General features: G+C 46.9%; 1 protein-coding gene across 3 annotated transcripts in view; it reads left to right on the top strand.

Moving 5' to 3' along the window:
* The window catches only part of NLRC5 (NLR family CARD domain containing 5), a 35985-nt gene that overhangs the window by 11384 nt on the left and 11910 nt on the right, over positions 1–12691 (top strand). For 2 of the 3 annotated variants that reach the window (XM_074550858.1, XM_026795255.2), the window contains exons 11-29: positions 652–702; positions 1042–1107; positions 1340–1423; positions 1765–1848; positions 1985–2074; positions 2933–2998; positions 4077–4154; positions 4558–4641; positions 4838–4921; positions 5830–5919; positions 6045–6092; positions 6907–6975; positions 7663–7746; positions 8464–8547; positions 9333–9422; positions 9535–9597; positions 10119–10202; positions 10830–10913; positions 11903–11992. In XM_074550858.1, the coding sequence (XP_074406959.1) occupies positions 652–702; positions 1042–1107; positions 1340–1423; positions 1765–1848; positions 1985–2074; positions 2933–2998; positions 4077–4154; positions 4558–4641; positions 4838–4921; positions 5830–5919; positions 6045–6092; positions 6907–6975; positions 7663–7746; positions 8464–8547; positions 9333–9422; positions 9535–9597; positions 10119–10202; positions 10830–10913; positions 11903–11992 (1473 nt within the window). The remainder of the gene's footprint in view (positions 1–651; positions 703–1041; positions 1108–1339; positions 1424–1764; positions 1849–1984; positions 2075–2932; positions 2999–4076; positions 4155–4557; positions 4642–4837; positions 4922–5829; positions 5920–6044; positions 6093–6906; positions 6976–7662; positions 7747–8463; positions 8548–9332; positions 9423–9534; positions 9598–10118; positions 10203–10829; positions 10914–11902; positions 11993–12691) is intronic. The other variant, XM_014269079.3, reaches the window with a different exon arrangement.

The raw sequence follows: 12691 nt of genomic DNA on the forward strand, positions 1-12691 counted from the left end.
AATAATGGGAGCTCTTACAAAAGCAAGCAGGTTGTCTCTTTAGATGCTGACTTTAAATGGACACTTTTTCAGCTTAATTAATAGCTAATTGAGGTGAACAAAAATCAGTTTGACTCCTTTTTTTCTTTTCTATTGGAAACAAAATGTGAATTCCTCATACCATGTACTTCCTCTTTGTATTTTTAATAAGTTTTTTTTATCCTTGGTCTATAAAACCATTTGCAGGGTGTGATATTTCTTCTTGTATAACAGAATTTAAATTTGCTTCTAAGCTCTGCAATATATCAGAAAGGAAATTCTTTACTAACTAGCATACATTTGCTATGAGTCAGCTAAGTTCAGTGAAAATGTGTGAATTTAGCTCTAAGGAATGTGTGCATTCCTTTAAATTAAATTGGGATTTTCATGTGTCTGGGATGACAAAGGGTAGATTTTTTTAAATCATCCTGGCTCTTGTGGTTGTCTTATGTTCTAAGGTTAACAGGCCAAAGTAATCCCTGGTGTAACTCAAATTGCATATGGCTTTTTCTTAATTTTCTTGCTGGAAGGGAGTTTCTACTGAATCTCTTTCCAACAAACTGCAAAAAAAAAAAATCCTGGCCCGGTCTTTTTCAGTGTGTGACCTGATACTGACCTAGATCTCTTTTTCAGGGGGGACACCATGGTTATTCATTTTTCTGGCACGTCTGGGAGAGCTCAGAGGTGAGACACTGCACTGTGGTTATGCTGTGTTGGGTTGTGCTGATTGAAGTGTCACCATAAACCACAATAACAGCACAGCTGGTGCCCACTGCCCCTGCAGCTGCCTGAGCAATGGGAAATGTACCCAGAAATGGCTGGGTTTGCACACACACCCCACAGCCAGCCCCACAAAAGCATCTCCTTGGAGCCTGGGTAAGCTTCAGGTGCCATGGTTCTATTGCAAAAAAAGACACAGAACACAGACCTGGTGGTTTCTGCTGGGAAATATTAACTGGGACCCAAGCTGTCAGATAGTTCATGAAAGCCCATTAAAAGCCAAAATATTTTGCTTGTTTGCAGATCTCTGGATTTGAAGTTGGAAGAGAATAAAGAACACCTAATTCCAGCTAGACATGTGAATTTATGGTAAGAGTAGACACATAGAGTCCTGCTGGTGCATGTGGTTTGCAGATGGCAGGTACTATAGAAGGGCCAAAGAAGCAGATGTGTTCATCCTTAAGGACAGAGAATATTTCCACATGTGGAAAAGCTTGAAATAAACCTGAATCAGTAAATAAAGATGACACTAGAAACCCTGTCCAGCCCAGCCAGGGGCACCCCCATGCCCTCAGTGCTCACCAAGCCTTCCTGTTCACAGCTTGCAGGACCACAGGCTGCTCTCCCAGCATGCCGGGACGATTGTGGACATTCTCCAGAGCTGTCCCTGTCTCTCTGAAGTGGAGTGAGTGCCTCCTTTCCCTCCTGTTCAGTGCCTGTAGGCAGGGGATGTGGGAGCAGGGATTGCAGGGATCACAGGATCACAGGCCAGTTTGGGTTGGAAAGGGCCTTAAAGAGCATAGATTTTTCTAAAGCAAGATGGTTTGGGTCTAAAACATGAATTACGTTGCCTAAGGGCTAAAACTTTTTGTCTGAAGTTGGTTGATGCAGAAATAAGCAGGGAAGACTGATCTGAGACAGAACAGTGCAGGCAAAAAAACATTATAGGAAAGGGAAAGCAAGCAGGTTTTGAGGGCTTTGTTTTTACTGTTCCAGTCAGTCCCCACTAACTGGAAAATGCTTCAGTTTATCAGGCAACAAGCTTGGAGATGAAGGCTGCAGTTGTCTGCTGAAAAGCCTCCCCTCTATATCAATCTCAAAGCAGCTGAAGTAAGTGTTGCCTTGCACAAAACCAACCTCCCTCTTCTGAAGGGAAATGGTTCCAAGCATGCAGAGCACTGGTGGCTGCTCCACAGGCCATCCTGTGGGATTTCAGGGCCCAGCTAATTGCCTTTTTCTTTCCCAGTCTCAGCCAGAACCGCCTCTCTGTCAGTGGACTGTGCAGCCTGCTGCAGTCAGCACTCTCCTGCCAGGAGGTGATGGAGCTGCAGGTCAGGTACGTGGCTCTGGAGCCACGCCTGGGGTTAATCCCCAGCCTGGAGTTGCATTCTGAGGGTTTTGTGGGGTCACCTCGGGCGTGGGGTGGGTGCAGAGCCTGTCCCAAGGTGGTCACTGACCCTTGGTGGCATTGCTGGGAGCTGATTGCAGGGCCATGGTGGGGGGATAAGGGAACAGAGACAGTGCAGAAGGCAATCTCACCCCTGAGGAGTTGCAGCTGTACCAATTACCAAGGATTAGGAACAGGGCTGCCCTGAACAGCCACAGCTGTGTCTCATAAGGATGAGTGCAATAAAAGAGTGGGTGAGCACCTGGAGGGGAGCTGGGGTTTGTTGGGTGTGCTGAGAAGAGGGAGTTAGTGCTGTGAGGAGCTGTCCATGAGAAGCCACTGAGGAGGTTTGGAATTGATGACAATAAGATGACAACAGGCCATCAGCCACAATTTGGGTGCTTGCAAAACTCTCTGTCCTTTAGTGCATGGGGTGTTTTAAAAGGCTTCCCTGCTCTGTGCATTGGGAAGTCTTGGGGACAGGATCTCTGCAGAGTGTGAGAACTGCTGGCACCTCCTGGAGCAGCACTGAAGTTCTTTCTCCTCTGTTACTTTCACTTGAAAACACATTCAAATGCAGCAGTTTTGTGTGTGCTTTGTCTAGTGATTCAGAGAAATTGGACCATCAGATACTGCACAATTTGATCCAAACAGAGTTTAAAACTGATGGGGATTGTTTTTTCTTGCTTTGGGAGTGTTGTAAGCACAAATGATTGGTGTCACCAGAGTTTTGCAGAACAAAACCAAACAAGAAGTCCTGTAAATAACCAAACCATGACATTGACTGATTACTTCTCTTCCTCACAGCCTTTCTCGTGATACTGCAGTGCTGAGGTTCAGAGAACACAGGGAGTTTGCTTCCCTTCCTCCTAGGTAGGCTGTGTGTGCACAAATGGCATTATCTCAGCATCCTGTTTGGTTCTGGCATCCTGTGTAGGTACCAAGGGTAACACAACACTCCACAGCAGTTCCTGTCTCCCACCCCACCCCCAGATCTAAATGTGGAGCTGTCTCCTGGCTTTCTCAGCCCCTTGAAAAGTTGTCACTGCCTTCTGTAGTGTTTTCTGCCTCTAGAGCAGCACATTTCATCCCACAGCACCCTGAGCAGAGCAGGCTCAATGCTGTGCTAGCTGATAATTGTGAGGGTACAAAAACCAGAGAATGCCACACCAAATTCTGAAAAGATTCACAGATCCCTGAGTTCAGAACACTCTGCATTCTGGATCAGGGTACTCCTAAATCATGTCTGGAGTTTAATTTTTCCCCTCAGAAAATTATGGTTAAAACAGCTCAGCCCCAAGATTTTGACCAAGAAATGGTTTCCTGTTGCTCCTGGAATTTCAGGTTCACTATACCCTTGTCCTCTGTGGACTGAGCTCACAGTAAAACAGCATTTCCCATGGAATAATTACATTCCACCTTTTAGCCAGAGAGAAACAGCAGCACCCTTGCAGGCATAGGCCAGTGGTTGTGCTTGAGAGAGAGTGACAGCCCGAGACAGGCAATCTGTGGGCTCCTTTACGGCACCAGGTGGCATTTCAAACTCTGATATTTTAGCTTTTGCATGTTCCATTTAGTCATGAATAGTCAGATTTAGTTATAGTTTCACTGTTTATAATTGTAGCTTTTGGTTACAGTTTAGTTAGTCATAGACAGTTCCATTTAATTATGAATAGTCAGATTTTTGTACAGGCTCTTCACAAAACTTATTTAAGCAAAAGCTAAATTCAGCAAAATTCAGCTAAATTCAGAAAAAGCTGAATTCTCCATAAAACTTAGACAGAAATATCTCTTTCCCCATCTCTCCAGTTGTCTGTATGCTCAGATATTTGGGTAGAAAAGGAGAGCTTGCAATTGGCAAGATACAGGCTGGAGCCACGGTGGCCTCAGGGATCTGCCAAAATGTTAAAGCAGAAGAGTTTCACCTTTGTCTGCTTTTGTGCTCACTTAGGGAAGAGCCTGTGTTCTCTACTGATGGCCAACAACATGGAGAGGAAAGCCAGAGACCACCCACCTCCCAAAAAATCAGGTACCATGGCCAGTTTTCATTGTGTCCCATCTCTAGGTCCTGTTGCCAGTGTAACATCTTAGAGATGTAATTCACATCTCTAAGAGGAGAATCACAAGAGACTTGGGACTCTCCAGCTGCCAGGGGAGCTGCAGGGTCTGTCCTGGATGGAGGGAATGCTGGAGCCCCTGGCAAGGGGCTGGGACCTGGTGCCACCCTGTGCCTTACCAAGGACACAGGACCTGCAGTGCCAGGCAGGGGTGGCATCACCTGGACACCCTGTGGGAGCTGCTAAGCATCAAGGCATTTTTAAATTTCATTATTATCTCTTCACTGATTCTCTGATTTTCAGAGGAGTGAGGTTTACCACCTTTATTTGAAATCCTGCAGGCCTGGATGATTGATTTCTTTTTTTTCCCCACAGACTGACAGACTGTAATCTTCAAGGCAGTGACCTGAAGAATGTGTGTGCAGTCCTGAAGGAATGTGGCCACATCTCTGAGCTGGAGTGAGTCCTCCTCAGCTCCCCTGGTGTTTTCCTGCATTTATTTGGAATGCTCAGAAAATGCCCCTTAGTGTTGTAGACAAAGTGGGGTAGAGGCACAGCCTGGTGGGAGGTGTGGCTGTGCATGCAGATAACAGAGCTGATGGTGCCTGTGGGTGTTTTTTCCTGGGAAAATTAAATGCTTTTCTTTAAATCCTAGCCTATCTGGGAATTTTCTGGGAGATGAGGGACTTTTGCAGCTGTTTCAGTGCCTCCCAAAACTGAAAATGCTATGTTCTCTCAAGTGAGTAGCTCCTGGTTTTTCCTTATGCATGGGCTGGGTTTTGTGGATTGTTTGTGGAAGCACATTTGGGAAGGCCCTTCACAATCGGTGCAGGACATTGTGTGTTGGGCACTGTGCTGTCTGCTCTGTCCCCACCTCCAGCCCAGAGCATTTGAGTCCATTTGAAGCTTGGCTGAGATCAGTGCCCCAGAGGCTCTGTGCTCATTCCCCCATGAAGGGGACAGGTGGTTTCATGTCAGGTACCTGTGTCTGAAACTGCCTGAGGTCTTCAGCAGCTCACTGAATTTCCCCTCACTGGGAGGGGGAGCAGCCCTTGCTCTCCTGAGGGGAACAGCTTGGAAGGAAGGGAAATGCTGGGGAGACCCAGCTTCAGTGGTGGAGTCTGAATTCTCCTGCAGTGCTGGCTGGTGTTTGTTTATCTGGGCATTTCACCTGCACTCCCACTGCAAGTGCTCTGTGCAGGCTGAAGGAGAATGGCACCATCCTGCACTGTTGAAAGAAATATTTATTGTTCCTGTTTGGTTAATTGAACCAAGAATGTTCCAGTTACGGGCAATCTCATTAGAACAAGTTGCTCTGAGAGAATGTGAATTTGCTGTCTTTGGAGGTGATAAAAACCCAGCTGTTCAATGTCCTGAGCTGTCTCCTCCATGCTCACCCTCCTGAGCAGGAGAGTTTCACCAGATCAGCTCTAGACACCCATTCCAGCCTTGACTATTTTGTCATTCTCTGAACTCTAAAAGTGAGGATGAAGTTGAAATGTATGGAAGTGAGTTGTGTCTGCAGAGCTGCAGCAGGAAACACTGACAGAGGGTGTGCTGCACAAGGATCTGTGCAGCAGATGTGCTGTGGGGATATTTTTTATCAGTTTTGCTTGCAGCAGGTGGTTTTATCTTTTCTTCTTGCAGGTTTGACAACAACCGGATCTCCCTTAGCTCTGTGTTTTTCTTAGCTCAATCATTAACTACACTGGAACACATTAGAACAATGAGCCTCAGGTATGGCCAGGAGTACTTTTTTATATTATTTTGCTATTTAAAACCTCAAGCTGTGGGTTTTTAGGGATGACACAGGAACTTGTGTTGCCAAACTCCATGCTGATGATGTTCTTTTCTGGTTACAGCTTGGGACACCCCCAGGTGGTTCATCTGACCTTTTGGGAAAGAGTCAGGTAAAATCATACCCACTCACATAAGTGTTTTAAACTCCTTGTCAGGTTCTAAACAGCAGGGGCCATGTGGGTCCCTGAGGTGTGTTATGAAGAGCCAAACTCCAGCCAGGCTGGGGGAAGTTGTTCCATGGCTGATGGAGGGCATGGAGTGTGACCGTGTTCACAGGGGTTTTCGGATTGGGGAAGAGATGAGGATCTGACTCCGTGTTTCAGAAGGCTTGATTTATTATTTTATGACGTATATTACATTAAAACTACGCTAAAAGAATAGAAGAAAATGTTTCATCAGAAGGCTGGCAAAGAATAGTCTAGAAAGGAATGATAACAAAGGTTTGTGGCTCGGCTCTCTGTCTGAGCCAGCTGGGCTGTGACTGGCCATTAATTACAAACATCCAACATGGGCCAATCACAGATGCACCTGTTGCATTCCACAGCAGCAAATAATCAATGTTTGTTTTGTTCATGAGGCCTCTCAGCTTCTCAGGAGGAAAAATCCTAAAGAAAGGATTTTTCATAAGGGATGTGTGTGACAATGGAGCAGCCAGCAGCACCCACTGCTGAGACAGGCTCAGTCACCTCCCTGCTGGCCAGGACGCAGCACATGCCAAGTGCTGAGGGGCTGCACAACTCTCTGGAGGCTGGAAAAGGGCCAATAAAGCTCTTTTTCTTCTGGGGATGGGCTGAACCTCATTCTGGCAGGTGGTGAGAGAAGGTAGATTGCAACAGGAGGCCACTGCCACCACCTCAGCCCCTTCATGGGGAGCTGGCTACAGAACAGCAGCACAGCTCATGGGCTAAACTGTTCCTTCCTCAGCAGCGCCAGCAGATGGAGAAGTGGCTCCCTGGCACGCCCCAAGCAGGAAGGAAAAGGACAAAGCTTCAGGTATGGCAGCCTGGCTTCCCTTTGCACCAGGACTGGGGGAGAGGTGGTTCTGGGGGTCTTTAGGGCAGTGTGGTGTGTGGAACTGACCCATCCCTCCCGCTGTGTCTCCTCAGAGAGGAAAATTAATAGTAATAATAGCATCTTTACTTGGTTTGAGGGGCTTGCCTTGCTTTCCAGCACAGGAAGCTCCTACCCATAAATAATGAGAGAGAGATCTGTGTGAGTGCTACATTCATCCCATGCAGAGCTGCCAGTTGTCACCCAAAAAGGCTTCTAGGATTTCCTTCCTGGAGAAGGACAGGGGAGGCACCAATTCCAGCCTTCCTCTGGGAGAGCCCAGGCAGGGCTGAGCAGGGGAAGATGCTCTCCAGTCTCCTGAGACAACTGAGTCACCAATGATGTGGCTCTAGGGAGGGAGCCACAATACCCAAAGTATTCCTTGGGAGGAATACCCAGAGTATTGGTGTTTTGGTGGACTGGCTCTCTCCAGTCAGCTCAGGGCTGGTGAAGTCATCTGCTTGTCCCAGGCTTTGATTTCTTAGTCCCAGACCAAGGGTAGCAAAATCTGTGTAGTGGAAGTGAAAGGGTCCCCATGGGCCTTGTCCTGGGTTGTGAGGCTCTGGGGCATGCAGGGACTGGTGGCATCCTGTGGGCACATCCAGCTCCTGAGTGCTTTGTTTGCTTCAGTCTCAGGGAGTGCAGAGTGGGTCTGGAGGATGTGACCAGGCTGTGCCAGACACTGGCTCGATGTCCCCAGCTGACAGAAATCCAGTAAGTCTGTCTGTCTGTCTGCCTAAGCCCTGACACAGATTTGCTGTTCAAACCCCAGATTTGATGTTCAGGGTGGCAGCTGGTGTACACCAGCTCTCCTCTCACCACATCCTCACCCAGATACTTAACTAAACCCAGACTTTCTACTGTCCTGCTTCAGAGAGAACTTGGCCTCTCCTAAGGCTGCCACATCAGTGTGTAAAGGCCCCAGAACATGCGTGTGTTCTCAAGATCTTCAATCCTGTGTCTGGAAACATTTGTTGTCATCTATTCCTCGAAACCTCAGCTTGTGGAACAGCCAGAGCAAGAGCTCCTGGCCCACCAAGCCATGAGCTCTGCTCCTCAAGGGCTGGTGACTCCAGGCAGGAGCTTGGCACCAAGAAAATTAGAATGTTGTTCAGAACAAAAACTGAGTAATAGCAAATAAAAATAATTCCCCTATTGCCTGCATGAAAGACATCAGTAGCATCATTTTGTGGATATACAGTAATGGAAAAGTAACACTTCTGAAACTGGAATGTTGATTGGCTGTAGAATGTAAAGAAACACAGAGATCAGGCTGTAAGGACTAAATCTTGCCCAATTCTCATGGCATTTCTGGACATGTCCTTTCACAGAATTTGCCCATTTGTGTGTGCATGTCCATGTAAATGTTACAGAAGTAATTAGGGATTGAAACAATTTCTCCTGGGTTTTGTTTCCTTCCATATTCTACAGTCTGTCTGGAAATTCATTGAGTGACCAGAGCATTGAGAGATTACTGAGCTTTCTGCCATTCTTCTGTCATCTGACACTACTGAGGTAATGTGTGGGGTCCCTGCTTTCAAACGTTGGTTTGGAAAGTGTTAACACCACAGCAGATCTTAAGAGCATTAATCAGTAATTGTAAACTAACAAGCAAGGCAAACAAAACGCAGAATGCTTTCACACCCATTCTTTTCTTGTTTCTAGAAGTAAAGCAGCACTTTAATGACATTTAGCAGAGGGCAATTCAGAATCACAGAATAATGAGGTTGGAAGAAATCTCTGAGTCCAACCTCTGAGAAATCTCATTGAGTCCAACCTTTTCCCTAACACCTCAACCAGACTATAGCACCAAGTGCCATGGCCAGGCTTTTTTTAAACTTCTTTTTCAGGCTGGAATCCAGGCCAGGGAAGCCCTATCAGGGAAAAGGACCCTTCACTAAAAGCCCAGGAGGAGCTTGGCCATGTTTTACACGATTTTGTAGCATGGGGGAGCTGCAGGGTCTCATGAGACTGAGTTTGCCCAGTCGGAAGGTTGCTTCCATTTGGGATGTCTCTAGTCCAGCAGCCCCAAAGGAGGAGTGGTTCCGTGTAAGCCCTTGGTCTGTGCTCCCTTTTTAGGCAAAGGGGACTAAAGGAGCCTCTCCTTTAGGTAAAGGAGCACTGAGTGCCAATGCTCAAAGCTTTAGGTCCTTGCTCCCTCATCCTGAGTGAAATGGGACGTCTCTAATCTTTTGTGTCTCAAAATGAAAGTTCTCAAAATGGAAAAATTGGGCTGTGTGTATGGGAGCCTCTCTTCTTAGAAGCTGATTTCAGTGTTTCTCCTTTCCCTTCCCTTACAGTATTAGGAAAAACTCCTTTTCCCCACGTTGTGCTGTTCTACTCCTCAACTCCATCAACCTCTGTGAGCGGGTCAGAGCTGTGGAAGTCAGGTGAGGCACTCGGGCTCTGGAGCCCAGCCCTGATCTCCAAAGATAACAGCCCTACAAAGCCTGTCATCCTTGGAGATCAGTGCTGAAGGACTGTCCTTTGTGTCTGCCTCAGGTCAAGTGAAAATGCCTTCCTGCATTTAGGAGCAAGCACACAGAGCCAAAGGACATCCTGCAGGTACTGACACAGAGCACTGGCTGGAATCCTCTGTGGGTGGGTTTGAAGCACCAGTGCAGGGAGCCAGATTGCCTCCTGTACTGAGAATTCATGGGCTGGTGGCCAAGGAGCTCAGGCCCCTAAGCTTTAGGGCTCAATTAATCTGCTTAGGTGCAATTCAGAACCATTTGGATGCACTGAGATGGCAGAGGTCAGTGCTTTTCTTTTTCTCCTTTTTTCTTTATGATCATCTTGAGTTGCACCAAATTCTGCTGCACGGGCACCTGAATTGAGGCCTCATCAGTGCATTTTCCAAATGTGTGCCTCAAATTCTGGGGGATAACCTCCACATGAGCATCTGTGTGATGAGGGATGGCCCTGGAGTGCCCCTGCACAGGAGCTGTAAAGTGTCTCTGTCCCAGCACCAGGAGATGGCAAAAAATGTGAATTCTGCACAGAGACTGATGTGAAGGTGCAGGTGGGCAGTGCTCAGGCTGAGCTGGTTGCTGGCCATGCTTTAACCCTCCTGCTGTCTCCCACAGGCTGACAGGCTGTGCCATTGGGGAAGGGCAGGTGGAGGAGCTCTGCAGCATCCTGGAGCAGCACGGCTGGCTGGCAGAAATAGAGTGAGTGAGGTTTGGGGTGTTGCCATGGTCTTGAGCAGAGTCACAGGGGAAGAGCTGTGTTTGTGGGTTCAGCAGTGCCTGGAGTGTCCCAGCCTGTCTGCAGGGGTGTGTGTGCTCATTCAGGCTGCTGAGGAACACAATCAATTAGCAATTATGCAGGTCCTTTTGAGCTGAGGGACAGCTGCTTTGGGATTTCACTCCTTTACTGTTTGGAGGCATTTGTTGCTTCACCTGAGCTCTTCATTTGAGCTTGCTCTGGAGCTTATGCATGAGGTAATTTCATAAGGCAGTGATTTGTTTTAAACAGACTTTTTGGCTAAGCTACTATTTATGTGCAGGAAATTGGAGTTTTTTCTTCAAAGCTTCTCCAAGGACCATTGCTGTTTAAAGTAAACGTAGAATACATTTTTCTCTTTTTTTTTCTTTTTTTTTTTTTGGAAAGGCTCTTTAAAGTCCATCTAGTCTAACTCCCTGTCATGAGCAGTGATATCTTCAGCTACATCAGGTCTCTCAGAACCCTGGCCAACCAGGCCTCGAATATCCAGGCATGGGGAAACCCCCACCTCTTGGGGCAACCTGTTTCCAAGGCTGAGTTTTGGCTGCCCACATTGCTTTTCTCCCTTTCAGTCTCTCCAGGAATCAGCTGGGGGATGAAGGCCTGAGGTGCCTCTTGGACCGCTTGCATCGAGTGCCTGGTACCTGTTCCCTCAAGTAAGAGAGCACACAGTGAACCCAAGGAGCAGGAGGCTGTTCTGTGATCCTCAAGGGTGCTGCTGCTTGTGCTTCTTGCCCTCTCCTGCCTTGAGAGCAAAGCTCTGGCTGAACTACGAGCACCAGGCTGTGGTGACTCAGGGTCTGATCCAAAACCGGCTGAAAATAAGCAAAAGTCTTTTTATCAGTGTCAGCAGGAAATAGCAATGCCCAGAGTGGGGTGGGATTGTATTTGTAGGGACCCCTGTGGCAGGCAGGAATGATGAATCTGACTCCATGCTCTCAGAAGCCTAATTTATTATTTTATGATACTATATTATATTAAAGAATACTAAACTAAAACATACTAAGGAATATGGAAAAGATACTTACTGCATGCTAAAAAGCTAATAATGAGAACTTGTGACTCTCTCCAGACACAGCTTGGCCCTGATCGGCCATTGAGCCAAAACAGCTCACACCAGAACAAAATCAATGAAACAATCTCCAAACACATTCCATATGAGCACAACACAGGAGAAGCAAATGAGATAAGAATTGTTTTCCTTTTCCTCTGAGGCTTCTCAGCTTCCCAGGAGAAAAATCCTGGGTGAAGGGATTTTTCAGAGAATCTGAATGCCACAGGGTGGGTGACAGAAGTTGACCCAGTCCCCAGAGCTTTCAGTTCATCACTTTTCTGGGTGTTCTCTGAGTAACTCAATTCCCAAGGTGCTGTGAGCTGAGCTGTGCCCTACCCATCCTCTCCCCTTCCCTTTCTGCTGGGGCAGTAAATGTTCCAGCTGCTGCTGCTTCTGTAGTGCAAGAGGAAAATTGCATTTGCTGTTTGCATTTGCACTGCTGAGTTCAGTGACCAAGCAAAGCTGAAGGGGCCCAGCACCCCACAAACTGCTCTGTCTCTGGTGCCAATTTGAGTTTTGCTTCTCTGCCTGAAGAGCCTGGGGCAGCCCTGACTCCTGACACGTGAAAATCCTTCCTTCCCTTCTGTGCAGTCTCAGCCATAACGGGATTTCTCAGGATGGAGTCCTACATCTCATAAATGCCTTTGTCACATCTGGAAACACCACTGAAGTTCAAGTCAGGTGACTGCTTTTCTTCATTAATTTCTGAATCTTCCTTGCTTGTTTTCCTCTTAATTATTGAAAATTTGTGGCCTTCAGGTAAGAATGATGAGGACCATGTTTTCAACTACCTAAAGCTTTGGTTTATGTCCATTTCAAATGGCCCAACATAAGTGCCAAGCAGAATTACCATTCCACAGGGCCAGGTTATTTTTGTGTATAGGCACAGATATTCAGCTGTACCAACAATTATTGTCATGTATTTATTTGTTAATGAACCTCTTCAAGGCAGGAGCCAGCATTGCTCTCTAAGGTTCTCTTCGGTATGTTGAGATTTCAGACGCAATAGAAAGCAATTTTCCCATGTTCTTTTACTTGGATTTGCATTTTATCTCCTTTCCTCTCAGGCAAAAATCTCCCACGGGCTCTGGGCCTGTTGCTCTGGCACAAAGTGCTTTTCTCACAGATTCCAGGCATGAGACTGGGCTGTGCTGCTCATCTGTGGGGCCTTATCAGTGTTTGTGTCTATGGGACCAGCTGCTCTGTCCTCAACCACTTTTAACCAGGTCACTTCCATCCATTCCTGCAGTTAGATGTGGCTGCTGAATCTTTGGGCCACTCTAAAATCTCCTGTTGTACCTCTCCCCAGAGAGCGCAGAGGAGGCAAATAAAAGCTATAAAATATAAGCAGGATAAATAAAATATATATTTATTTTATTT

The sequence above is a fragment of the Zonotrichia albicollis genome, chromosome 13, assembly GCF_047830755.1.
Source record: "Zonotrichia albicollis isolate bZonAlb1 chromosome 13, bZonAlb1.hap1, whole genome shotgun sequence".
Taxonomy (NCBI): domain Eukaryota; kingdom Metazoa; phylum Chordata; class Aves; order Passeriformes; family Passerellidae; genus Zonotrichia; species Zonotrichia albicollis.